Genomic DNA, 26689 nt, shown 5'->3' on the forward strand with positions numbered 1-26689 from the left:
ATCCAAGGAGTGTTCGTACCACGCCAAAAATGCTCTGGGGTTGGGGAGTGGAAATGTCACCCCCCTCCAATCAACTGGGATGGGCTACTCATACCAAGCTGCTGATAAGACAACTGCCTTTATTAGCTCCATTTTACAGATGGGGCAACTGAGGCACAAGAAAGTTAAGTAACTTGCCCCAGATAAGCTTCATAAGTGGAGGCAGTGGGACTCAGTGATGCAGTCTGGCTCCAGACCCCTTCTTATAACCATGACATTCCACTGTCTCTCATGACAGGACTGAAGGCCTTCCTCTTACGAAACCCTAGTGTTCTAACCCCATGTCTGCCAGGCCTTGGTGGACTTCCTCGGCGGGTATGGGGCCTTGACCAGGGTCCCCATGAAGCACCCCAATTTCACCCTCTGAACCGTGATTACCAAAGGTTCCTGTCAGCCCCTAAAAGCCTCAGGAGCAGCTTGGGGTGGGCTCTCTGGGAGATGTCCCTTGAGAACCTCACAGGCCAGTGCTCCCTGACCAGGCCACTGGGGGCTGGCGTGTCTGGGCAGTCATACTCTCAGACTCGAGGGAGAAAAGCTCCTTCTATCAAGTTATCACACCAAGGGTTCCTAGGGACACTCAGATATCCTGGTAACAAAAATTACCCATTTTACATGCCCCATCATGTAATAAACAGGGTGTATACCCTCTGAATAGGAGGTTCAGATGGACAGTGAGTGTGGTCTCATGACCAGACCTCCGGACAGAACAAGAGTCCCAGCAAACATGGGAATGGAATGGTTGGCCGCCAAAACCTCAAAGCTGCAGCTCACCCCCAGGCCATTCGGGGCCCCAGAGATGGAGCTAAGGCCTGGTCATCTATCCAACCCTTGGTTTAACCCCAAACCACTTCAGTTCAAAGGAACTGGTCTTCAAAGGAGATGACTATCTATTCTGCCTTGCCAACCTCCTTTACCAACATTTTCCCAGCGTCCTGCATAAGCGGTCTCCCTCCCAGCCTGACTGGAAACATTTCCAAAGCTACTGGTCCAGCCTGCCAGTATAGGGACAAAGGACATAGGATCTGTAGACCTGTTGCCCCAGAACCTCCAGGGTGGAAGTTGCCTGAGGGATGGCTCTTCAGAATGCAGATACCTGGGCCCTACTCCCCAGATAATCATGTTCACCAGTCCTGGGGTGGCTCAGAAGTCTGCATTTTCCACAGGCTTCCCAGATCATTCCAAGACACATTAAGATTTAAAAACCAGGGTGCCTGGGTGGCTCAGTTGGTTAAGAGGCTGCCTCTGACTCAGGTCATGATCCCAGGATCCCGGGATTGAGCCCGGCATTGAGCTCACTGCTTCTGCTTCTCCCTCTGCCTGCCGCTCCCCCTATTTGTGCTCTCTCTGTCAAATAAATAAATAAAGGGCAACTGGGTGGCTCAGTCGTTAAGTGGCTGCCTTCAGCACAGATCATGATCCCAGGGTCCTAGGATCAAGGCCCACATCAGGCTCCTTGCTCGGCAGGAAGCCTGCTTCTCCTTCTCCCACTCCCCCTGCTTGTGTTCCCTCTCTCTCTGTCTCTTTGTCAAATAAGTGAATAAATATTTTTTAAAATAAATAAATAAATAAATAAATAAATAAAAATTTTAAATGAAATTAAATTAAATTTTGAAAACTGCTGGTAGAAGGCAAAGAAAATGAGAGTATCAGAATTCCCAAGTTTGCGGCCCAAATCCACCTGTCACAGCTCGTTGACCTGAAATAACTCGCTTGCTCCCTTACAGCCTCAGTTTCCTTATTTTCACAGTGGGAGCAACATAGACCCTGCAAAACTCACGGGTTTGCCAACAATTACATCCGATAAGGCATGTTTGGGTAGGCTGAAAAATGGCCCCCAAAAGAGATCTATGTGCTGATCCCTGGAACCTGTGAACATCACGTTCTATGGAGACAGGGTCTCTGCAGATGTGAGTAAAACTAAGAATCATGAAACGGGGCGGGGGTGTTATCCTGGAGTAGCCCCAGGAGCCTTACGTGCTGTCTCAAGGGTCTTAGGAGAGGGAGATGTGACACAGAGGAAAAGAGACGTGCAGGTAGAGACAGAGGCGGCCCTGATGCAGCCCCAGGGAACTCGGGATGTGTGAGGTGCCCTAGAAATGTTGTAGGTGCCTTAGACATATTTAATGTTGTAATGACAGGATGTCAGCGTTAGGGGCTGCTTTTGCATATGGCTCCCATCCACATTGGGCGGGAAAGATGGGCGGGGCCTGCTGTGGCTCCACCCCATACAAATTCCTTTCTATAAATAGCCTTCTCTAGGGCCCCGGCCTTTTGCACATTTTGAGGACTTCAACAGAACAAGGTACGAGTTAAACCGAGGCAAACAGGCTTCACCATAGCCATACTGGAAATGGGTTTTTCTGGTCAGGTGGGATGAGAACGTGCACTGAGCACCGTCGCGGACATGCGCAGAACAGACCCCTGGTTGCTGAGCAGTGTCTTCAATGTGTTTGGCCGCTGCCGTAGCACACTCCTTAGATGATCTTGCGCTGCTGAATCCTGTAAGACCCATACAAAGTTACAGCCTCAGGGCGCCTGAGTGGCTCAGTGAGTTAAGCCTCCGACTCTTGGTTTCAGGTCATGATCTCCTGGAGCCTGCTTAAGATTCCTTCTCTCTCCCTCTCTCTCTCTCTCTCCCTCTGCCCCTCCCCCACATCTTAAAAAAAGTTTAAGCCTCTTAGAAATAAGAACCTTGCTAATATGAAAACTTGGAATCACAGAGTTCCTGTAACAGGAACTTGGGGAGCTTTTCTTAATTATTTCTAATGTATTCACATTCCTAGGAGATGATGTGTGCATTTTAAAGAGAAGAAAACGAACGTTCGGCTGGTTTGTCCCTGGTCTTGCAGTGATGACTGCTGGCTATCCCATAGTCCCACCCTCTTGCCCCTCAGTGCGGTGCTCTGTCCTAGTGCCCTAAATGACCTCAGTCCCTGAAGGCACCTGGAGGGGGCGTGGCCATCACCCCCATATCCCCTGCCCTCTGCCGCAGCCCTCACTTCCATCCTCAGCCACCAGTTCTCTGGGGGGTGGCAAAAACTAGTTTCCTTCTCTCCACACCCCCAGGCATCACATTTGAGGTGTGTTGCCTGCATGGTCCATGCTACCCACCTGGACTCCTCCTCTGTGATTGCCTGGCTGGGCCCGTGTTGATGACATGAAAAGGACAAGGGTCACGCTGTCTAGCCTCCGAGCTGACAGACCAGACCACAGTCACCACGGTCACTGCAGCACTGTTCCCTGAGCTAGCCAGGCACCGTGCTAGTCATTCCGCATATGTCCCCACATTTAATCCTGGTGACCAGCCGGTGTCCAAGGAGGAGGCAGTGGCTCAGAAGTTTTACAACATGTTCACAGTCACACAGAGGATAAGAGGCAGAACAAGGAGGCGGCCGTCCACCTGTGGCCCTGGCAGCATGGGGGGACCATTGTCTACTTAAAGGGAAGAACTCTCTTGTCGAAAGCAAAATTTGAGAAGACGCAGACCTAAATTCCCAGGGAGGAAGGGTGCAGAGGAGTGAAAATCCAGGGACACAGACAGTCACAGAAGAAAAGAATGAGGGCAGTTTCCAGTGTGCTTAGCAGCTGGAGCTGGCCCTGTGGGCAGAGATCCAGAAGAAACTAGAAAAAGGCCGCCCCGGTTGTAGAAAAGGGATCCCCATGCATGTTTTCTATCCCACGTTACCAGTGTGGCTGCCGTGGAACTTTCGGTTTTTAAATATCGATCATATCTCAATTCTAACCTTACAGCCTGTGGGTATGAGTCAAAATATTTAGCAGCTTGAACAGCATGGGTAATGGCCAGACTCAACAGCACTGGGCGTGACAAGCACTCAGGCTGTGCCGCTAGGCCATGCCCCTGACTGGGGTCAGGCCTCCTTGTGGCTTCACGGCGCTTAGAAGAGGAGGAAAGTTGCACAGAGATCAGGCATTGGTTCAGAGAAGCGTCCGTGTCCGTGGTGGTGTGCGGAAGGCGGGAGGCCAGGTTTTCCGCTAGCGACCGGGCAGTGTTTCTCAAATGGGGGCCGTCCCATCAGGTCTCCTGGGACTGACCATGCTACAAGGTCAACCCCTGGGCCTCCTCCCAGAGTGACTCAGTGACTCAGCATGTCTGGGGCCGGTGGTGCCAATCCATGTGGCTCTGGAGCTCTGTGGCTCTGTTTACCATAATCTGTCTCTCACTTAGAGTCGTTCTAAGAAGAGATGACGTGTGTAAAATGCTTGGGGTGGCACTCCTAAACCAGTGAACTTGAGGTCTGGGCATTCGTTCCCCTGACATACATCTGAGTCTACCCAGTCAGTAAGTGTGAGAGATGAAATCTTTGACTATTTCTCCCTCTTTATTATGGTCTCTTGTTTTAATACTTTCAAATGCATATTCTCTTGCATACACTCGGATTGTCTTATTTTAAGCTGCCTCATCATACGGAAGTACATACAGTATAAGAAAAAAGTTAAGGGGCGCCTGGGTGGCTCAGTTAGTTTTCAGCCTCTGCCTTTGGCTCAGGTCATGATCTCAGGGTCCTGGGATGGAGCCCCGACATCGGGCTTCCTGCTCAGCTGAGAGCCTGCTTCTCCCTCTCCCTCTGCCCTCCCCCTGCTCTTGTACGTGCACAGTCTCTCCCTCTCCCTCTCAAATAAATTTTTTAAAAATCTTTTTTTAAAAAATGAAGACTCTTAGTGAATGATGACTGCAGTATTTATTCACATACGGGAAAACCAAACCATAAGTGAAGTTCAAAGTCCCGCTCAAAAGTCATGCTGCCAGTGAGGGGCTCCTGGGTGGCTCAGTGGGTTAAGGACTCTGCCTTTGGCTCAGGTCATGATCTCAGGGTCCTGGGATCGAGCCCTCCATCGGGCTCTCTGCTCAGTGGAGAACCTGCTTCCTCCTCTCTCTCTGCCTGCCTCTCTGACTACTTGTAATCTCTATCAAATAAATAAAATCTTTTTTTTTTAAGATTTTTATTTATTTATTTGACAGAGAGAGATCACAAGTAGACGGAGAGGCAGGCAGAGAGAGAGGGAAGCAGGCTCCCTGCTGAGCAGAGAGCCTGATGCGGGACTCGATCCCAGGACCCTGAGATCATGACCTGAGCCGAAGGCAGTGGCTTTAACCCACTGAGCCACCCAGGCGCCCTCAAATAAATAAAATCTTTAAAAAAAAAAAAAAGTCATGCTGCCAGTGAGAGTAGATCTGCTGTGTGTCCCCTTTGAGTAGACGGACACCCTGACCAGGCCAGACTCCCACCGTGAGGAGGGAAGGGCGGCCAGGGATCATCCTGTCGGTAGGTATGAGCAGGCATGAGCCCAAACTTTGCTTGAACCTTTGGATCAACCTACCTGTGTGTTCTAACCTTTGGGGACTTAAGAAGTTCACATAGCTGAAGGCTACGTTTCTAGAATTCATTGTTTCTAGAATTCCTGAACTTACATCTAATCAATGAATTAATCTAATCAATTTACGATCTATCAATGATGGATTACCACTATGCCTCTTCTGCAGAACCCCATCAATAATGCAAGCAGGGTCCTTTGGATTTATTGCTAATATCAGAATATTCGCTTCCAAATAGAGGTTTACATTTCAGATGTTAACTTGGAAAGCAAGATCTCCTCATCTGCTTTGTATGTTGAGATTCGTTCAGCCAGCAGAAAATAAATGTATATTTATTAGTGAAAGAAAAATTAATGATGTTGATGCAAGCTGCTAATTGTCATCCAGAAAAGTTAACAAATTTTGAGTAGTTACACAGAGAAACAGATTGGAATTGGTAATGAATATTATGAGTGCATTAACTAGATGATTTTAGAAATAATAGCATATCCTTTTAGAACCAACAAATGTTTATAAAAATTAAATAATGCAAGACAGAATCATGGAGAATAGATTTTATTATAAGTGTAATCTTTTGAGTTGTTTGCAGGACTAAATTTATAACATTAAACAAAATAACCTATAAGAATTATGCTTAATTTTTAGCAATTTAACTCTACTTAGTCCCTGATTCTTGCTTCTCTGTGGGAGTCCATTGAAATTAAGTCCCTATTTAGAATTGCAAATGTGCAGCCGGGTGGCAGAAGGAATCCAGCCCTGATAATACTGAGCCAGACTTAACAGAACTGAATCTGCAAACTTTAAAAATGTGCTCAAATTTGAAGCAATAGGGGTGCCTGGGTGGCTCAGTTGGTCAAGAATCTGCCTATGGCTCAGGTCATGATCTCGGGGTCCTGGCACTGAGCCCTGCATCAGGGCTCCCAGCTCAGCAAGGAGTCTGCTTATCCCTCCCTACATTCCAATCCCCTGTGCACTTTCTCTCTCAAGTTAATAAATAAAATCTTTAAACATAAATTAATACATAATTTTAAATAATAAAATGGAATTACATTTTTATAAATTATATTTATTAACATATAATGTATTATTTGCCCCAGGGGTACAGTCTGTGAATCATCAGGCTTACACATTTCACAGCGCTCACCATAGCCCATACCCTCCCCAGTGTCCATAACCCAGCCACCCTCTCCCTATGGAATAATATTTTTAAATCAAATTTTAGGTTTGTTCTTGTTTCCCAGAATTCATTCTAAAGTGTTGAGACACGGTTTGGCATTGGCTTTGGCTGTTTCAGTTCATCCCTGACTGCCTCCAGACCTCCGAGTGTTTGGTGCAGCTCTGGGCATGGAAGGGGGCAGGAGCTTAAGAGAGTCGCCTTCGTGTCCTCACCTGTTCCATCCTCTGCTCACCTCAGCGGGGATGGGCTGAAAAGGGCCATAGGGTCCGGTCGTGTGGTGTAAACAGGAAGGGCAAGCAGGATTTGGAATCCACTGAGGCGTGGAGACCGGGCGTGCTGCGGGAAGCAGAGCCGAGCCACATCCTGGAACGCGTGGCTCCCGGGTGTGTATGTCCCCTGGCTTTACTAGGGCAGGGGGCCTCGGGATGGCAAGCGCCAGAGCCCAGAGCCCGAAAGTGAAGAGCACAGTGGGTCACCTCTCACCTTACATCTCTCCCTCCTCCCGGGCAGTTTGTTAAGTTTGCCAACATTGAAGAGGACACCCCATCCTATCACCGGAGCTATGACTTCTTTGTGTCCCGCTTCAGTGAAATGTGCCACTCCAGCCACGATGACACGGAAATCAAAACCAAGTGAGTAGGGGAGGCAAGGGGGCCCACTCAGCTAAGGGCAAAAGCATCGAGGGGTCTTACAGCGTTCCCAGCCCAGAGCGCACTGTCTGACCTCTGCAACATTGACCTTGGCTCTGACATCCGCTGGGGAGGGAGGGAAACACCTGGTGGGACGTGGGTGGGCAAGTGGGCAGAGCAGGACTCCCAGCTTGTGCTTTCAAAGGAAAATCTTCTGGGGCACGAAATAGGAGCAGATGGAAGGCAATGGTCTTGGGAACCAAATCTGAGCACACTTATACATACATGCACAGACCTGTGTTTTTTTGTTCAGGAGTACGCGCATTTATACACACCCACTATCCATCACACTATCGCCACTATCCATCACAACATACATCTGCTGATACAAAACCCAAGTCTTCACATTGGCTGATCTCTGTGGGCATCCTGGCTTTGTCTCTTCCACTAGCCCCTGGCTTATTCCCCTCCAGCCACACAGGCCTCCTTACTGCCCACAAACACACCAAGGACATTCCTGCCTCAGGGCCTTTGCACCATCTGTTCATATGCCTGGAATGCTTCCTCCATAGATCTGTCTAGCTCACTTGCTTTCCCCCTGCAAGCCCTTGCTCAAATAACTCCTGATCAACACCACCTTCTCTCAAACATCCCACATACCCCCTTCTCTTCTCCCTTGCCCTGCTCTGTTTTCCCCACATAGCACAATCCCCTTCATGACATGCTTATTGTTTCTTACTCTTTGTCTGTCCCCCAGCAGAATGTAAACTCTGGGAGGCCAGAGTCATCATTTTGTTCACTGCTGCCTCTCACGTGCCGCAGCACTGCCTGGGGACCAGTAGGTGCTCAATAAACAGTTATTGAATGAATGAATGCTTTTTTTTTTTTTTTTTTAAGATTTTATTTCTTTTATGTCATCTCTGTGCCTAACGTGGAGCTTGAACTCACAACCCCAAGATCAAGGGTCGGATGCTCTGCCAACTGAGCAAGCCAGGTGCCAAGAATGAATGCTTTCAGATAAATGTCCTGAATTACGGACTACGCTTTTACGTTCAGACTCAAACTTATCAAATTCTTCAACTCACAGAAACACACTTATCCACATGGAATGAAAACTTCTCAAATAAAATCACAAAGGCATTTACGTGAATATATGCCCACAGAAGATAAGGGGGACAGAGCGTCAGACCAATGGAGCAGTGCATGAGCAAGGAAACAGGGAATTGGGGTTTGCGCTAAGTCTCGTCGTAGAACGATAAGGTGCAAAATGATTGGAAGGGGGCCTCTGCCCAAATGGGGTCTGTTTGTGTTATCAACTCGGGTAGGCCCTATGAAATGGAGAATATGTTCAAAGGGGACAAAGAAGGAGGGAGAAGGGAAGAGAAGGGAGAGGCCAGGGGGAGCCAGAGAGAGGAGGCTTGGTGGCTGACGTTGACGGTGGTATGCCCACAGCAGCCCAATTCTCCAGTGCTTTGTTCCAGAACTCAGCCACTGGCTTTCTCCTTCATCACCCCAGTACCTCGGAGGGGCCCTGAGTGCCATGTTTTGTGCAACAGCAGGGCCAGGGAGCCCTGCTGACAGTCTGGGTTGAAGGAACCGAAAGTGAACCCCATCATCCCGCAGAGAGCCAGTTCCCAAAGCTTGAGCCTGTGGAACATCTCCAGGGCAGGTCACCCTGTGAGTGGTTGGAAGGATCCCCTCCTCCTCAGGCCCCCATCTCTTAAAATAGTCATGGACTCTGGAAGGGTGCTACCCCAGTGCCTCCGACAGGTAGTGGGGGCCCCTGGAGGAAGGAGCCCCTTGTCATCTCCCCAGCACTGGCCCTGCCGTAGCCCCCTCACTGCAGATGGGCTCTAAAGAGACAGAAGGTTCTGGAACAGTTGGGGCATGTCTGGGGGCAGGTGCTGGGGAAGGCACAGTACTGGAGCCTGGTGTGGCTGTAACAGGGGCCAGTCATTCAGGCAATACTGAGCTTTCAGAAGGGGGAGCAGAGGGGACATCCCTGTGCCACCACACACACACACACACACACACACACACGACATGGTGGGGGAAGAAGGCACAGAAGCAGACGTCTGTCAGCCCTGTGTTGTGACAGCATTAGGATGTGCAGCCCGTGGGGAGGACGGTGGCTGAGATTTGCTCCTGGCACCTGAGCAGGGCCATTAGTGCCCACAGACAGCACGTGCCAACCCTGAAAGGAAGGCTTGCCAGGGTGACAGGTGTTTTTGGCATAAGTCATCCTTTTTCTTTCTGTCAGCCTCCCTGTGCCCCTTTTCCCCAAGAGCCCCCTGTTGTTCATTCACAGCCTCAGCAGAGCCCAGAGCCCCTTTCCAAGAACAACACTTGGGTCTTATAAATAAGAGTGTGTGTTGTGCGGGGTTGGGGGGGGGGGGGTCCCTTGGGTTCAGATACTCCCCAGGCCCCTTGCTCTTGGTTAAGCCTCCGATGGACCCATGACAGGGAGCCATAAGAGGAGCAGGTCTCTCTGAGGGCCTGGTCTTTGGGGCTTTATTTTGAAAGGGTCGGTCAGCTCCAGGTGCCGTGGAATGAAATGTGTACATATGTGGGAAGAATTCTGGGGAGACTGAATTAATTCACATTCACACATAAGAAAGCCCTGGGGAGGAAACCAGCCAGGCCTGGTTTCTTGCTGGCCAGGCTCTCTTGGGTGGGACTTAGGAGCCCAGTGTGTTTGGGACGTATTTCTTCTGTGCATTAGGAAGTACCTTGTTTTTTGTTTTTTTAAAAGATTTTACTTATTTACTGACAGAGATCACAAGTAGGCAGAGAGGCAGGCAGAGAGAGAAGGGGAAGCAGGCTCCCCACTGAGCAGAGAGCCCGATGCGGGGCTCGATCCCAGGACCCTGAGATCATGACCTGAGCAGAAGGCAGAGGCTTAACCCACTGAGCCATCCAGGTGCCCCTAGGAAGTACCTTGTAACCCAGAACCAGGAGTAAGAATAGTGAGGGAGACAATATTCTAGTTACTTCGCTCTTAAGTCTGCATAGCCTCTGGCTCAGGGTCTTGACTGGGTGTGGGGGTAGGGCAGGATCAAAGCAGCTCATGTCCACTTGCACAGGAAGCTGGCCGGCCAGGAGGCTGAGTCACACGGAGGGTAGAAGGTGGGCTCCCTTCTGCCTTTGGATGGACAAATGCATCCCCGATCCCCACACCATGCTCCTCCCCTTGCCACAGAAGCCAGGCTCTCCAGGCTGGAGGATTTCATGACTCTGTGTTGCCCTTTTTCTTCCAGAATCAGAATGTCAGGCATCAAAGGTCTTCAAGGGGTGGTGAGGAAGACAGTGAACGATGAATTGCAAGCCAATATCTGGGACCCACAGCACATGGACAAAATTGTCCCGTCGCTGCTTTTCAATCTGCAGCACATAGAGGAGGCAGAGAGGTAAGCAGGCGAGGCAGGAGCTCAGGCAGCAGCCATGCACGGCCCTCCCGGGCTGCCTCTGCCATCTGCTTGGGAACCACAGGGCTTGGGCTGGCTGGTAAAGCCTAATTAAAAGGCCAGGGATCTTGGTTTTTGTGGCTTGTTATGCAATGCGTCCAAGGCCGGCTCCACACCCCCTAAGGTCTGCATTCGTGAAGGAAGGACAGTAACCGTGCTGGGTTCCCTGAGGGTAAGTGCGAACTGGTAAGAACACAAAGAACCAAGAGTCGGGTCACCTCTGTCTCTCTGAAAGCAGCAGGCCAAGGAGGTTTTAAAGCACCTTTCATGGCTCCAGTGGCTGAGGACTTTCCCTTCCTCCCTCATTTCCTAATGGGCACTGCAGGCCCTTAAAACTAGCTTGACCAGCCAGCAGCCCCCGGACACTAGTTGCAGATGCTGGGTTTGAGTCTGGGAGCTCTCAGGGGATTCAGTGTGTCCCTTGCCCCTCGCTCTTCCCATCTGTAAAATGGGATGCAGGGAAAGGCTCGTATTGCTGTCCACCTGGGCTGTGCATGGTGAGGTGTGAGAACAGCAGGTTCCTCCCTCCCTCCCTCTGACTCCCTGGAGACGGTGAAGCTGGGGACAGGCTGGCGGGGGGGGGGGGGGGGGGGGGGGGGGGGGGGGGGGGGGGCGGAAAATGTGGCCCTCTGGGGGCCATTCCTGGAACTGCACCTCACCCCCAAGCTTGGCCTGTGGACTCTAGGGGTCTCAACCCCCAGAGAGAGACATGAGGCTATTTCTTCTGTCCAGATCCAGCCCCTGTGACTGAGGTACCACTGAGTCCCACTTGCACCAACTGCCTTGTCTTTCTTTTTCCTCTCCCTCTCTCCTCCACTTTCTTTTGCTTTCTCTATTACTCGGCCTCCCTCTCTTTCACACTCAATCTTTTTCCTTCCCAGGCTTTGGGGAATGGAGACACTGTGGTCTGTGCCTCCCAGACCTGTGATGTGCAGGCTATCTGTCCTTCCTGCGGGGACACCTGTGCCCAAGGATTTCCGGAAAGAGAATTTGACCCCTTCTCCCATGATCTTCCTCCATCCTGGGGTCCTTTACTCTGTTTCATCTCTGACAGTCAGGATCTCTCCCACATTATGACAGCCCGCATCAAATTCCTGCCTGTCCCAGTGCACCGCGTGCAAGGACGCAGTGTGGAAATGCAGGCTGCTGGGGTGCCTGGGCGGTGCAGTCGGTTAAGCCTCTGCCTTTGGCTCAGATCATGATCTCAGGGTCGAGATGGAGGCTCGCATTGGGCTCCCTACTCAGCAGGAAGTCTGCTTCTCCCTCTTCCACTCTCCCTGCTTGTGCCCTCTCTCTCTCTCTCTCTAATAAATAAGTAAAATCATCTTTAAAAAAAGAAAAAAGAAATGCAGGCTGCACAAAGACTGATTCGAGCTTTGCTCGCCATCACTTACCCACGTGCTGCTTGTTTCCATAGCCGCTCTCCCTCGCCCCTCCAAGCACCAGAGAAGGAGAAAGAGAACCCAGCAGAGCTGGCCGAGAGGTGCCTTCGGGAATTGCTGGGCCGCGCTGCCTTTGGCAACATCAAAAACGCCATCAAGCCTGTTCTCATGTGAGTACCGCCGGCCCACACCCCAGCCCTCAGAGAACTTTCAGGTCCTGGCATCTTGCTGACTCGGGGAGAGAAGAAAGAGGTGTTATGGTGGTGGTCCTTTGCCCAAGATGGTCCCTTGTCTGTGCCTGTGTGACAGCAGAAGCTACCACACAGTGGCCAAGAGCAGTGTTGGGGAGAGGTGCTGGTAGGAGGCCCCAAAACCAGAGGAAGGTGCCTGGCTTCACTCCTGAGTCCACAGCTGCGGAACTCTGTTCTTGGCTTCCCTCCGGTTCCCGGGAGGGGACAGCCCCGGGGTCCTCATCCTCCTCCCTCCCGCCACCTGTAAGGCCTTCCTCACCTGGGAGCTCTGCCAGGGGCTGGGTCTCTCAGGAGGCTCCTCTCCCCCCCAAGCTTGTCTGTCCTCCCTACCATTGCTTTACCTTTCATAGCCATTCCTCCCGTGTTTTCTCCCTCACAGCCACCTGGATAACCATTCCCTCTGGGAACCCAAGGTCTTTGCCATCCGTTGCTTTAAAATCATCATGTACTCAATTCAGGTACGGCGGCTTCCCCCTCCAGCTTGTGGACCGGCCAAGGGCACCTCGGGGAGCAGGCCGGTGTGCTAAAGGAGAAAGCCAGCCGTCCTCTGTAACTTCTCCCCAGCCCCCAGGTGTCTCAACGTGCTGCTTCATCTGGCTGGGAGGAAGGGCAGGTTTTAGTTTTATTTCTGATACAGCACAGATAAATACTTTATAAAATACAATTAAAAAGAATTCTTTAAAGTAAATGAAAAGCTCATGTAAAATACAAGCCCCAGACCCCACTCACCCCACAGCCTGATGACGTTGCTTACTAAGCCCTTATTCTCGAGGTTTCTACTGTCCCAGTGTAATCAGGCTACACTTTGTGCAGCACGGGGCTAAACCCTGTGGCCTGTGGTGGTCCTTACCAGTATGACCTGGGACCCAGGAACAATGAAAGAAGGACCCAAAAATTGACTTTTGACCCGCTTGAAGTGGAAGGGCCTAGGGCAACTCGAAATCAAGGTCGTCCCTGGAATGGGGCTTCTGCTCCTGTGGGACCAGGGGGAAGGGACTGAGGAGACATGGACACCACCTCCAGTGCCCACTGGCCTCAGGACCTCACCTTCGTCCACGCCGGCCGTTGCGTCCCAGTCGAGAGCTGCCCTGGCGCAGAGGCCGCGTGGGGGTTGCGGTTTGGGGCCAGCACATCTTCCTCCCCCCAGCCGCAGCACTCCCACCTGGTTATCCAGCAGCTCCTGAGCCACCTGGATGCCAACAGCCGCAGCGCGGCCACGGTGCGGGCGGGCATCGTGGAGGTCCTGTCGGAAGCTGCCGTCATCGCGGCCACCGGCTCAGTCGGTAAGGGGGCCCCGAGGGACAGCGTGGGGGCCCCCGGAAGCCTCCAAGGACAAAGCCCTGCCCTCGGCGGGAAGCTGCCTCCCCCTCCAGAAAAGGGCAAGGGAGCGCGGGGAGGGGGCAGAGGAAGGTCCCGGCTGGAATGCAAGACCGGCGAGAACGAGCGGGGGTGCCAGCCCTGGATTTCGGGTCTCCCCCTCCCTGCACCCCGCCCCCGCTGCGCTTAGGGCCCACGGTGCTGGAGATGTTCAACACTCTGCTAAGGCAGCTGCGGCTCAGCATCGACTACGCCCTCACCGGGAGCTACGACGGGGCCATCAGCCTGGGCACCAAGATCATCAAAGAGCACGAAGAGCGCATGTTCCAAGAGGCTGTCATCAAGACCATAGGTGGGACCCGGGGCGGGGCCGTGGTGGGCGGGGCCGGTGGTGGGGCGGGGCCGGGCGCCGCAGCGTCCGTCCCGGTTGGGAGAGGCAGGGGGCGGCCTCCACCCGGCCCGCGCTCGGACGCTGCAGGAAAGTCATCCGCTCAGGTTGCGTTACCCGCGGACGTCGGAGGAGATGGAGTCCGTCGGCGGCGCGCACAGCTCTCGGACTGGCCCGGGTCGGGCGTGAGGGAGAGCGCAGAACGACGTCCGTGGGTTGCTCAGGCGGGACTTCGGATCAGAGGCGGAGAGCCGCGAACTCTTCCCGCCCCCAGCCCCCAGCAGGCCGGTCGGATGCCGCCGCGCGGGAGCGATTGGTGGGGAGAAGCGAGGAAGAGGAGAGGCGGGAGGGAGGAAAGGGAGAAGGCGGTGGATGCGCACGTCGATGCGGACGGGGAGAACCGGACGGCCACCTCCGAGCTTGCAGAGATGGTCACTGCAGAGCCGCCCTGGCTTAGCACCAGGGCGCTCTCCCCTCTCTTTCCCAGAGACGCTGACCACAGCCTGCGGAATGACAAGCGAAGGTTTCTCCCTCCGCGTCTTAGTTGTCTCCCTAGGGACGCAGCCTGCACTCTGGGCGGTAGTTTGTCCAGTTGAGAGGCGGAGCGGAGACCCTGGCAGGCGGCAGCCCCACCTGAGCCAACCCCATCTCCTTACTGCAGGCTCCTTTGCCAGCACGTTGCCCACGTATCAGCGCTCCGAGGTGATCCTCTTCATCATGAGCAAGGTCCCACTGCCTTCCCTGCATCATCCCATGGAGACAGGGAAGACAGGGTAAGCCTCCCAGCCTTGCTGGCCTTTCTCCCCTATTGGCCAAAATTCCACCCCAGCTTCCCTTCCCGTGTTTTCTTCCTTACTTCGCTTTAATTTTCCTGGTCCTGCCCTCACTTTTCTTCTACTCTCAAATCCCTCAGCTGTCTTTAGTGGGGCCCTTGGAGCCCACAACAATTCCTCAGGCTGCCCCACCAATAACTACCTCCCACCTTTGGGGCAAGCCATTAATTCTCTGGTCTACTTCCTGGCTCTGGAAGTCAGCTGTCCCGGGAAACAAGCTTAATGGAGAATCTAATCACAAGGGGAATCTGGGCAAGCAAATGTGGGGTCTCTGCCCACATCACCATCCTGGTGAGTATTTGTGTCTCTGGTCTACAGAGAGAACAGGAACCGGCTGACCCAGATTATGCTGCTGAAATCCCTCCTTCAGGTGAGCCACTCCTGTCCCCAGTCCTGCTCTGACCCTACAGAAGGCAACTCCTCCCAAGGGACCAAGAGAAGGCTACCACATACAGTTGTGCAGGTTGCACACTGCACAAATAGGCCCGGCTTGAAGGGTGACTAGGGGGCTGAAATTTAGCCTGTGTTACACTCATTAACAGTCTGGGCATCCACAGAGCTGGATCATCCGGAGCAGGCAGGGCACTGCTCCTAATCTTCACAAAGGTTCATTATCAGCTACTAATAGCCTTGTCACTCAAACATCATCTCTGAATTGGGATGCTATCTTTGGTTCCTGCCCTTTTTTCCCCTTCCAAGTACCTCCCTAGGTCCCTTCCACCTGTTTCCCCCTCAGCACTTGTGCCCACCTCAGTCTGTCTTTCCCTTCATCGGGATTTTACATTCCTCTTTACATCTTTGCAACCATCACTGGAGTACAGATTGATTATCTTCAAAAGTCATCTCATGACCAACTCGTTAGAACATATATGGACTCAGTGGAGATTTGGAGCCATGGGTCTGAGTGGGGTCCTGGAATCTGTTTCTAATGGGCTCCCCAGGGATTCTTACACACAGCTCCGCCTAAGCTCTGGAAATCTCACAGCTAGATTCTCCTCATGGTTGTCCTTATCTCCATCTGTCCTCATCAATCAGACATACAACCACAAGGAGAATTTTCTAGAAATGATGCTCCCCACACGTTGCTCCTTTTCAAATAGTAGGTGTCCGTGTACAATTGACATGCCTCCAGATTTCACACCTCTCAGACTGAGGTGGGAGATCCCCAGGTGCCTTCCCCTCCCTGACTCCCCATCTCAGCCCTCAGCCCCAGTCTCTGTTCCAGCCCTGCTGATCTGCACGCCCCACCCGCTCCCGAGCCCACGCCGTTTATGCCACTGTGTTTTTATAAAGGCTTTTCATGCTGGCACTGCCCACATCTGGTGACCTCCTTGGTCTGTGTGCTCCTGCCATTTCTGCTGAGCTTGCCCTCATTGTACCCAGCTCCTTATCAAGGTGACAGTTTGGGGGACATTCACACCCCCCTTTAGCTGATGTTTACTATTGATGCCACCAGGCCTTGCTAGATCCCCTAGGGTCTGCTGAATCATCAAAGGCATTGTTTTGCAATTTGGATTTAACTGTCAATATTGTTTTGCTGCTTTTGTTTTTTGTGGGTTTTTAAAATTTTTTTTGTTTTTATTTAAATTCAATTAATTAACATATAATATATTATTAGTTGCAGAGGTAGAAGTCAGTGATTCATCAGTCTTATAATACCCAGTGCTCATTACGTCATGTGCCCTCCTTAATGTTCTTCCCCCAGTTACCTCATCTCTACCCCCTACCCCTCCAGCAACCCTGTTTGTTTCCTAAGATTAAGAGTCTCTTATGGTTTGTTTCCCTCTCTCATCTCGTCTTATTTTTCCCTCCCTTCCCCTATGATCCTCTGTTTTGTTTCTTAAATTCCACATAGGAGTGAGATCATATGATAATTGTCTTTCTCTGATTGACTCATTTCACTTAGCATAATACCCTCTAGTTCCATCCACGTTGTTGCAAATGGCAGGATTTTTTGATGGCTGCATAGTATTCCATTGTGTATATACATCACATCTTCTTTTAAAATTTTTTTTTTTAGATTTTATTTATTTATTTGACAGACAGAGATCACAAGTAGGCAGAGAGGCAGACAGAGAGAGAGAGGAGAAAGCAGGCTTCCTGCAAAGCAGAGAGCCCGATGCGGGGCTCAATCCCAGGACCCTGGGATCATGACCTGAGCCAAAGGCAGAGGCTTTAACCCACTGAGCCACCCAGGCGCCCCACATCACATCTTCTTTATCCATTCATCTGTCAGAGGACATCTGGGCTCCTTCCACAGTTGGGCTGTGGTGGACGCTGCTGCTGTAAATTTTGGGGTTGTTTTACTGCTTTTGTACACTTTAACAACATTACACATGATGTGTCTACCGACAGCCACTGGCTTTAATCTGAAGACCCCCAGGATGCCCACCTTGAAGAGTTGTCTTGAAATGGTTGTTGTGGGGGGGGGGGTTGTGGGTCCTCAGCCCCGCTGTAAGCTCTCCCACTGTCTCTCCGTGTCTGTGTGACCATCCGTGCCCTTACGCAGTGTCGCGTTCATGGGGAGTGTTCATCAGCTGTGCCCTGACAGCTGGACCATTAGGTCCAGAGGCTCCCTGGCCCCTGCTCCCCCTAGTGCTTACCCCTTGCTTGCTTTCAACAACCTAAAATAGGTCTAGGTGGTTGTTGGCATGTTCAAAAAAGTTGCCTCAGGCATCCAGGGCCTAGGATGGAGGACAAGGGAGCTGGACTGTGAGCTGTCAGGAGGGGTCAAGTTCATTAGACCCCAGATCCGCGAGCTGCTGTCCATCTCCTCACTGCACTGAGGGTGCCAGTCTCCCTAACTAAGCTTGGCTGCGCTGGACTTGCTCACAGGTGTCCACGGGTTTCCAGTGCAACAACATGATGTCAGCCCTGCCCAGCAACTTCCTGGACCGCCTTCTGTCCACTGCCCTCATGGAGGACGCAGAGATCCGCCTCTTTGTTCTAGAGATTCTCATCAGTTTCATCGATCGTCATGGCAACCGCCACAAGTTCTCTACCATCAGGTGAACTTGGGGTCTCCCCTCCAGTAGGTGTATGGTGGGGGAGAAGACTTCCCGTAGCTCTCACACCCAGGTGAGAGGACAGTTCCCTTATTCATTGGGAACCAGCAGGAGCTGATCATGGACATGGACCCTGGGGTCCTATGGGAGCGGGAGAGGTGGAAGGGCACTTCTCCCAGGGAGCTAGGGGATGGAGTGGAGATGGGGGAGAGGAAGAGCAGGTACTAAAGGGAGTTGGTGGGGAGGAAGGAAGAGGGTGCAGGTTTATCAGTAAAGACTGGGGAGGAGGGGAAGGGAGGAAGAGAATAATCAGAATTGGTATTTTAAAGATTTTATTTATTTATTAAAGAGAGAGAGTGAGAGAGAGCACGAGAGAGGAGAAGGTCAGAGGGAGAAGCAGACTCCCCATGTTGCTGGGAGCCTAATGTAGGACTCGATCCTGGGACTCTGGGATCGTGACCTAAGCCTAAGGCAGTCGCTTAACCAGCTGAGCCATCCAAGTGCCCCTGAATTGGTGTTTTAGAAAAAGGGACCAGAAAAAGTGGGCAGGACAGAGGAGTTGAGAACTTGAGGAAAGTGGAGACTGAGCTAAGAACCAATGCAGGGGGGTGGGAGGCTGGGGGACCCAACTGACAACATTGGGGTAAAACCCAGTGACGCTGCCTGAGCTCTGACTGGCCTTGCACAGGGCTAAGGTGGCCCCTTGTGTCCCTTCCCAGTACCCTCAGTGACATCTCTGTCCTGAAGCTGAAAGTGGACAAGTGCTCCCGACAGGACACCGTCTTCATGAAGAAGGTTAGCCCCTGTGACTTAAGCCCCAGCAAACCCCAGGTGGGCCAGGCTTTATGGGCCCCCGCCTCCCCGCCCCCAAGTCAGCGCTGACCCCATCTCCAGGCCTGCTTGCTCCCTCTTTGAGCACACTTAGTCAGGATGACAAGCTGAACCCAAGTACTTGAGAGAGAGAGAGAGAGAGAGAGAAGGCACCCTTTCCCTAAGGGTGGAGGTGGGGTGCACACAGCCTCACACCACCTGCAGACTGGTCTCCTCCCATTCTCCCTGCCACTCCCACATCCACGCACCCACTTCGGCCTTGCCCCCACCCTTTTCCCATGCCCAGCACTCCCAGCAGCTCTACAGACATATCTACCTGAGCTGCAAGGAGGAGTCGAACGTACAGAAGCACTATGAGGCGCTCTACGGCTTGCTGGCGCTCATCAGCATTGAGCTGGCCAATGAGGAGGTGGTGGTCGACCTCATCCGCCTGGTGCTGGCTGTTCAGGTGGGACCTGGCATGGGCAGCATGTGGGGGGGTGGGATCAGCGCGGGGCACCGTCTGCGAGCACTCATGAGAGCACAGCTGTCTCAGAGCCCAGGAATACGGCACCCTTGGCTCCCCATTCCTCCAGGGGCCACAAGCCATGGTTCTGTTTGGGGAACCACCCAAGAATGCCTCATCCGTGGCTGACCCCCATCCTGAGGCCAGAGGAGACCCAGGGAACAGGCTCTTTCAAAAACACTCTTTGGTCCCTGGTATTTCAAGTCTCACAAGGTCTGAATGAGACTTCAAGGGGTTCCAAGTTCTCATAAACCTTGAGTGATCCCAAAACAAACTTCATCTGTGGGTCGTCTGGTGTCCAAGCCTGGCTGTGTCTCAGAATTACCCAAAGCGCTTATGAAAAATACATATTCCCAGTTCTTGCCCCATGCGTGGGGTCCTGGAGATTCAGCAAGCCTCCCTCGCAACTCTTAGAGAGCCAGTGTTCACTAGATAGGGCTGCAGCCTTCCAGAGTCCTTCTGGAAGTACTGGAAGTCCTTCTGGAAGTACACCTTCTGGTGTACTCTCAAGGATGCTGGGAATTGGGGTGGGTCCTGCAGACCTCAAAAGACCAGGCAGTGTCCAGGGTCCTGAAGCTAGGCAGCTTTAGATCCTACCTAGGAGCAGGAATGAGGGCAAACCTGGGAACTCAGTGGGGGAGAATCTTGGGCCACCAGGGCTAAATCCTGCAAAGCCAGCCCAGCTGCTATGACTGTCTTCACTCTAGAACTTGAGATTCCTCTGTGTCCCAATCCCGACTACCTGTCGCAACTCTCTCAGCTTAATATGGGGACCCAGTTTAGCAAACCAGTCCAGTCCCCCAAGAGTCATTCAAGACCTATATTCAAGGACACAGCATCCTAGAGGTAGGATTATTGATGAGGGTTTGGACGGTCAAGGTCACCAAAGCTGGAACTGCAAAGTGGAGAATGAGGTCATCACCCCTCCACTCAAGTACTTACGAGCAACTAGATCATGTGTTGTTCTCGGGGTGATTCCCTTCCACTTTACCAAGGATGACTTCTGTCTCCCAGGAAGTTAGGGGACAAATGCTGAAAAAGGCTTGGTCTAAAGAGATGGGCCATCCCTTACTAAAGAAGGCTGGGAGAGGTTGGGCGGAGGTTGGGGCACCAATGTTAATTTGTCTGTTGAAAAACTCCAAGGCACCTCTGTGTTGCCACAGGACGTGGCCCAGGTCAATGAAGAGAACTTGCCTGTGTACAACCGCTGTGCCCTCTACGCGCTGGGTGCAGCCTACCTGAACCTCATCAGCCAGCTCACCACAGTCCCTGCCTTCTGCCAACACATCCATGAGGTTGGTGTCCTTGCGACCCTGAGAGCTCAGGAGGCCCTCAGCTTGGGGTTTCCCCAGAACCACTCATCCTCCATTTCGGGAGCCACATGTAGGCATTGAGGAAGAGTTGACGGAACAACTAGGGACCGGGGGAAGTTACCAGAGGCAGCATTTCCTCCTGTATGACACCACATAGCATGATGGGGTCTGCCACAGGCAGGAACCTGGACCCCTTCCTCACCTGCAAACCACCTGCCTCTACTCCCTGCCCCCACCCATGCCACCCCCGCTCCCAGAGGCCCAGCTACACACCACTCTCATGTGGTCTGGGACGAATGTTACTTTAAAAAAAAAAAAAATTTATTATGGAAGTTTTCAAACATCACCAAAGCAGTGTGAGAACAGTGAACATCCATGTATCTATCATGCAGATGAAACAGGAGGGTTTTCCCACATTAATTTTATCTCTTTTTCGCTTTTTCTTATTTTACAGCAAATCTCAGCTTGCATGTCATTTTACCCCTGTAGATATCAGTGTTGTGTGTAAAAAATATGGACCCCATCCTACCTAATCACCATGTTATTAACGTGCCTAACTAAGTTATCTGTAATGCCTCAGTGTTATCTAATACCTAGTCTATAATCAAATGTCCTCAAAAGACATTTTAAAAACATACTGAAGTATTTATAGGTGGAATGATAGAATGTCTAGGATTAACTTTAAAATACACAAGCAAAGGGGCACCTGGGTGGCTCAGTGAGTTAAAGCCTCTGCCTTCAGCTCAGGTCATGATCCCAGGGTCCTGGGATCGAGCCCCGCATCAGGCTCTCTGCTCAGTGGTGAATCTGCTTCCCTTCCTCTTTCTCTCTGCCTGTCTCTCTGCCTACTTGTGATCTGTCTGTCAAATAAATAAATAAAAATCTTTTAAAAAAAAATACACAAGCAAAACGAACTAAAATAAGAAACCTCGAGTCCCAGCTGGCTCAGGGGTGCTGGGGGCCGTGGGGGAGGGGCACTGTGTCACCTTGCCCCCCCAGCATGGGCCAATAGGGGGCGCAGAGAAGGCCATGCCCAGACATGGCTGGCTCTCTCCTGTCCATACTTGCACGCCAACTACCCTCCCGCCTCTCACCATCTTACCAACTTTCACTGGAACTGCATCTGTGACTGTCCATCAGGATGTTTCTGCTCTGCACCTGGGTAGGGGGGAGGGTGTGACCACTGCCCTCTCTTCCACGTTTACATAGAAAATAGGAATAGGGCATAGGAGCAAGCAACCGCCATCTCCCCAGGGCTAAGTGCCCTGCCCTTAAAGGACGTTTGATGCGTACCCATCACTGGGGATGACCTGAGCCATCCGCCTGGGCTTCTCAGGCTGCTGTGAGGGTCACTGTTGATCTGAGTTTGTCCCTTCAAAGCCCAGCTGCAGGGTGCTTGGGCAAGGAGTCTGTGGGAGGAAGGAACCACCAAGAGAGGGGTGAGAGCTAGCCTTTGCCTGCCCAGGTTCCTCCCCTCTGTCGACCCCAGCTCTCATGCGGTTCCTCCCAACTGCAGGTGATAGAGACCCGGAAGAAGGAGGCTCCCTACATGCTCCCTGAGGCCGTGTTTGTGGAGAAGCCCAGGTGAGGGGAACACCTGGGACGTGGTGAGTGAGAAGGTGGGCAGTCTGAAGTCGGGGCTGAGACCTCCATGGGCTCAAGGGCCCAAAGTGGACCCTGCCTGTGGCCCAGACGTCCTGGGTCCAGTGTGACCTTCATCGCGGGGCCGTAATCCACCCTTGAGCCATGTCAGTGTGTTGTGTTCTAGAGAGTTTACCGTAAGCTTCCGGGGCTTTGGCCAAGCCCGTGGGCTGTGCCTCCTGGAGAAGTCGTTCTTGCAAGACACTGGATCCATCCAGGTGGCGTCCGAGGACTGCAGTCTGTGTCATGCCAGCCTCAGAGGAACTCAAGGAAAATACTGTGAAAAAGCAAGATGTCCAACCAGAGGGGGTAGCTTTATAAATGATGGCCTTTCCACCACAGCGGTTTGGGAGAAAAGTTCACGCGAACCATGCACGGTGCAATCGGTAGATAAAAACGATGACACATCAGGAATTCAGGGGGTGATTGTGTGTGTGTGTGTGTGTGTGTGTACACGTGTACAGGCACATGCGCATAGACCTGAGCCCCCGGAAGGATTCTGCACAAAATGCAAAGATGTCGTCTCTGGAAAGTGGGACCATGGCTGATTTTCTTTTCCTTCTGCTTCTCTGTCATTTTGTAGGATGAATGTTCCTTTTATAATAAAGTCATTAGGAGATCCTGCTAGTTGCCTCTTTTCCTTCTGTGTCTTCCAGATTGTCCCAAAATCTAGACGGAGTAGTGATTGAGTTCCTCTTCCGCCAGAGCAAGATCAGCGAGGTCCTGGGGGGCAGCGGCTACAACTCTGACAGGCTCTGCCTGCCCTACGTCCCTCAGCTGACAGGTAGGCCCTCTGCGCCAGCACTTCCGAGACTGCCTCTGGCTGTTCCTCAGCAGAACAGGGCCTGAGCCTGAGGGGCTTGGGTACCCTTCAGGGCCTCCCCTGACCCCTGGCATGTCACATGGGAGCGGACAAACGCAGGGGAAATCTGCGGTGAGAGCCTCTCGATTGCCCCACCTCTTCTCCTCAGGGCCAGATCCTTGGGGGAAGGTGGCCCATGAGACAGGCCGGCCGTGGACGGGAAAGGCCCCACGGAGCCCCAGAGAGCACACATGGGCTGTGCACGTTCCCTGCCCTTTGCTCCCTGAAAATCTTTAGACGGGTTTCCTGGCATCTGACAAATGAAAAGTTTCATTTTCCTTGACTAGCAAATAGGGATTAATGACCCCTGCCTTAGGGGGCTGGTGGGAGACACACACAGAATAATAACGCCATGGGCACTTCAGGAAATGCTCCACAAGTGACAGCTTCTCGTGCACCTTGCTGTATGCTTTCTGGTCGTGAGCGGCTGCTTTGTGCTCATCGAGGATTTCAAAATCATAGCCATAAATGGCAAAACTCACCACCCTAAGGCTGGCAGGGGAGGCTGGCAGCCTTCGGAAAACCAGCTGTAGCCTCCGTGCGTCCTGAGCCTTCCGGAAGGACTGTGGGTCAGGCAAAGGTGGGGGATGGGGGCGAGATGGTACCAGAGCTGTGAGCCTGGCTCGCTCTGAGCACAGCAACTCTAGCTTCTGGGCTTCCCTTTCCCAGATGAGGATCGCTTATCCAAGAGGAAGAGCATTGGAGAAACCATTTCCCTGCAGGTGGAGGTGGAATCCAGGAACAGCCCAGAGAAGGAGGAGGTGAGTGGCCTGTTCTTGCTATGCCGTCCCGCATCCCCAGGGGAGGGGACCGGCTCTGGCTGCTCGCCAGTCAGGCACTCCAGGCTCCAGGCTCCCCTAACTGCACAACACATTTAAAGTTGAATGAAGTTGCATCGAAAGCCAATTTCTCAAATACCCCATTTTCTTACTATCTCTAGTCATGTATGTCATAGATATTTCCATCTGGAAAAATTATATGCACTACACACACACACACACACACACACACACACCCCGCTCCCATGACAACGTCGTACAAATCCCTCTTGAAAAGCTTGCTCGTGATCATTTCCCATTCCCAATGGAGGCCGGTGTGCGCCATGTTGGAAACTGGAAGGCCTGACAGGCGAGATGAGGGCGAGAAGAGCTTTCACGGTGTTTCTTCCAGAAAGATCAATAGAGGTGCTTTTTTAAAGACAAAGTTGCGGCTTAAAGATCTCTCTTCCATCTTCTCTTGGGGGCTCTGAATATCTAATTTATGTCCAAATGAACCGGGGATATCTCCGCTGTCATTACTTCTTCTACCTCCGAAAATAAAGCAGATGTGCCCATGAGTAAGCAAGAAGGAATCACAGTGGAAAGACTCAACTTACTCCTACAAATGAAAAAGAAATAAGGGCAGGGCAGAGCAGGAGCACAAGCGGTCATGAAGGAGATGAGGCCATGAGACACAGCGCACTTCGGTTTAACTGGGTCTTCCGCCATTAAGGAAATTGACAGGTGGGGAAGCCTCAGCAGGAAGTGAGGAGGATGCCCAGGAGCAGGAGGGGGGACTGGGACAGTTTCTACCTGTTGGTACTGGGGCAGCCGTGGAGGACAGCCTCTACCCTGAGCCTTTCCCCAGATGCACCGGAGCAAGGAGAAGTCGTTGGGGTCGGGACCGAGCCTCCCTCTAACTGTGCCCTTAGCCACCTTCCCTGCTCTTCTGTCACTGGGGCACTTGTCTGGAACCTTCCCCTACAAGGAAGGAAGCCCTGACTTGGGCTAATTGGAAGACTCGAATGGAGTTGAAGCCGGCGTCCTCCCAGGCCTTCCGGCTCTGCAGGACAGGGAACCATGTCAGGACTGTAGCGGGGGTTGGCTGCTGTTCCCGCCAAAGTTGTGATTCTCCTTCCCAGGAGTTAAGAGACCCTTGGGAACCGATGAGTAAAATGAAGCAGAAGGAGAAGGAGAAACAGAGCCTCCTACTCTCTAGTGTCCCCTGGGTCACCAGAATGGGTTCCTTTTCTTCCCAGGGAGTCCCCCTAGCTCAGGGGGAGCCTGGTAGCTACAGGAAGAGTGTGGGGGCCTCCAGCCCATGCCCTGCAGCCACGCCACGCTTCTTTTCACTCTCAGCCTGCCATACCCTACCAGAAGCCCGCGCTGGCTCCCTGTGACTGAGGGCTCAGCACAGCTCCCTCTGCGTGTCCTTCCCATGCTAACAGGCTGTGCCCTCTCTACCACGGGACCAGCCGAGAGTCCTGCCCATACTCAGTACTCACTTAATATTCCGTGAACGACTGTCACCCATACCTACATCTCTGGCCTTCCTCCTCACACTAGCATTTGCTGAATGGTTGTCAAATCAGAAAAGGACAACTCAGTGAATTTTCACTAAAGAAATGTGTCCGTGCAGTCACACCCAGATCAGGGGAGAGGACATTGTCATTGCCCAAGAGACTCCCCTCCCAAAGGGAGCCACTAGCCTGACTTCTGTCCTTTCTTGAACTTTATATCAGTGAAATAATTTTCTCCTGTGTCTGCTTCTCTCACTTAATACTGTGTTTAAGTGATAGGATAGGAGTGAATCATGGATCCGGCCTCAGGGAGCCCAGAGTCTCCTGGGGACTACCTAGGACTTAGTTCAAAGTCTTCACGGCTTCCAGCCTCTACCCGAGCCTATGTGGCTATGGGGCAGTCCTTCTTTGGGTTTGCTATTTTCCACCTCCTTTCCTAGGCCCTGCGAGGGTTGAGAACCTGTGACCCAGGTCCCTGAGCCGATCTCAGTGTGTCTGATCTTTACTCAATACTCAGATCACCTCAGTGGGTCATTTGATATCCTGAGTCTTCAAAAATGTTGTTCAGTTCTTAAAATTTCCATTTGAGGTATTTGCCAGCTGCTTCCTCTTGCTGCCAATATTTTCTGTTACATTCTCTGAAGATTTTTTTGAATTTCACAGGGTTTTCTTCCCATAGGGCTTGATGGGACAAGCGGGGGTTGGGAGGTGGGGAGGCAGCGAGCTCTTCCAGGTGATTCTTGGCACGCTGATGAGGACTGGGCCTCCCCCACCCCACCCTGACCCTACCATCCCGCTGCTGTCCTTCAGGGGACGGCTCTGTGCCCGCCTGCTGGGGGAGCTTCAGAAACCCTGGTGAGAATGTGGGTGTCCTGGGGCAGCTTCCACCCCTGGGGACATTCTTCTGAGGAGCCAGAGGGGCTGCCCACTAACTGAGGAAGCCAGAGCCACCTCCCCCACCCACACTCCACCTTTCTGATCACTTCTGTCCCTTCTCCCTCAGCGAGTGCCTGCCGAGGAGATCACCTATGAGACCCTAAAGAAGGCCATCGGTGAGTTGGTGGGGAGGCTGGGGCCAGGTCCTGGGGGAGGCAGGGGTGTGTGCAGCCCACTGCGGGTTTCAGTACAGAGGTGAAGGGAGGCGGGCAGCATCCCTGAAACTCATGACCGCTACCGCAGCTGCCGTGAAAAGCTCCCCTTCCCTGATCAGGATCAGCAGTGCCGGCCTGCATCTCCTCGGTCTGGCAACCCTTCTTCGACAACGGCGAGATGCCCTTAAAAGCAATGAACTGAGGGTTACAGCCAGTTAGGCAAAAAGCAATTTTGTGTAAATACTTAGACCATTTTTTTGGTGGATTATAATACAAAAGAACAAGTTGACCAGTGAAAGATAGGAAGAACAAATCAGATTCATAGTTACTGGCAACAGATTGTAAAAT

At 52.3% G+C, this 26689-nt stretch overlaps 1 protein-coding gene across 4 annotated transcripts in view; it reads left to right on the forward strand.

Moving 5' to 3' along the window:
• EFR3B (EFR3 homolog B) overlaps positions 1-26689 on the forward strand; it is an 89517-nt gene that overhangs the window by 55405 nt on the left and 7423 nt on the right. Inside the window, exons 5-21 of one of the 4 annotated variants that reach the window (XM_047746181.1) lie at positions 7062-7183; positions 10438-10587; positions 12062-12196; positions 12657-12735; positions 13425-13560; positions 13785-13946; positions 14644-14755; positions 15134-15185; positions 17651-17823; positions 18540-18615; positions 18938-19099; positions 20320-20451; positions 21986-22053; positions 22767-22894; positions 23642-23733; positions 26254-26349; positions 26392-26544. In XM_047746181.1, coding sequence (XP_047602137.1) covers positions 7062-7183; positions 10438-10587; positions 12062-12196; positions 12657-12735; positions 13425-13560; positions 13785-13946; positions 14644-14755; positions 15134-15185; positions 17651-17823; positions 18540-18615; positions 18938-19099; positions 20320-20451; positions 21986-22053; positions 22767-22894; positions 23642-23733; positions 26254-26349; positions 26392-26529 — 2013 coding nt within the window. In that variant the 3' untranslated portion in view covers positions 26530-26544. Of the gene's footprint in view, positions 1-7061; positions 7184-10437; positions 10588-12061; positions 12197-12656; positions 12736-13424; positions 13561-13784; positions 13947-14643; positions 14756-15133; positions 15186-17650; positions 17824-18539; positions 18616-18937; positions 19100-20319; positions 20452-21985; positions 22054-22766; positions 22895-23641; positions 23734-26253; positions 26350-26391; positions 26545-26689 lie in introns of those variants that run through there. The other 3 variants (XM_047746177.1, XM_047746178.1, XM_047746179.1) reach the window with 3 other exon arrangements.

The sequence above is a fragment of the Lutra lutra genome, chromosome 9 (assembly GCF_902655055.1).
Source record: "Lutra lutra chromosome 9, mLutLut1.2, whole genome shotgun sequence".
NCBI lineage: Eukaryota > Metazoa > Chordata > Mammalia > Carnivora > Mustelidae > Lutra > Lutra lutra.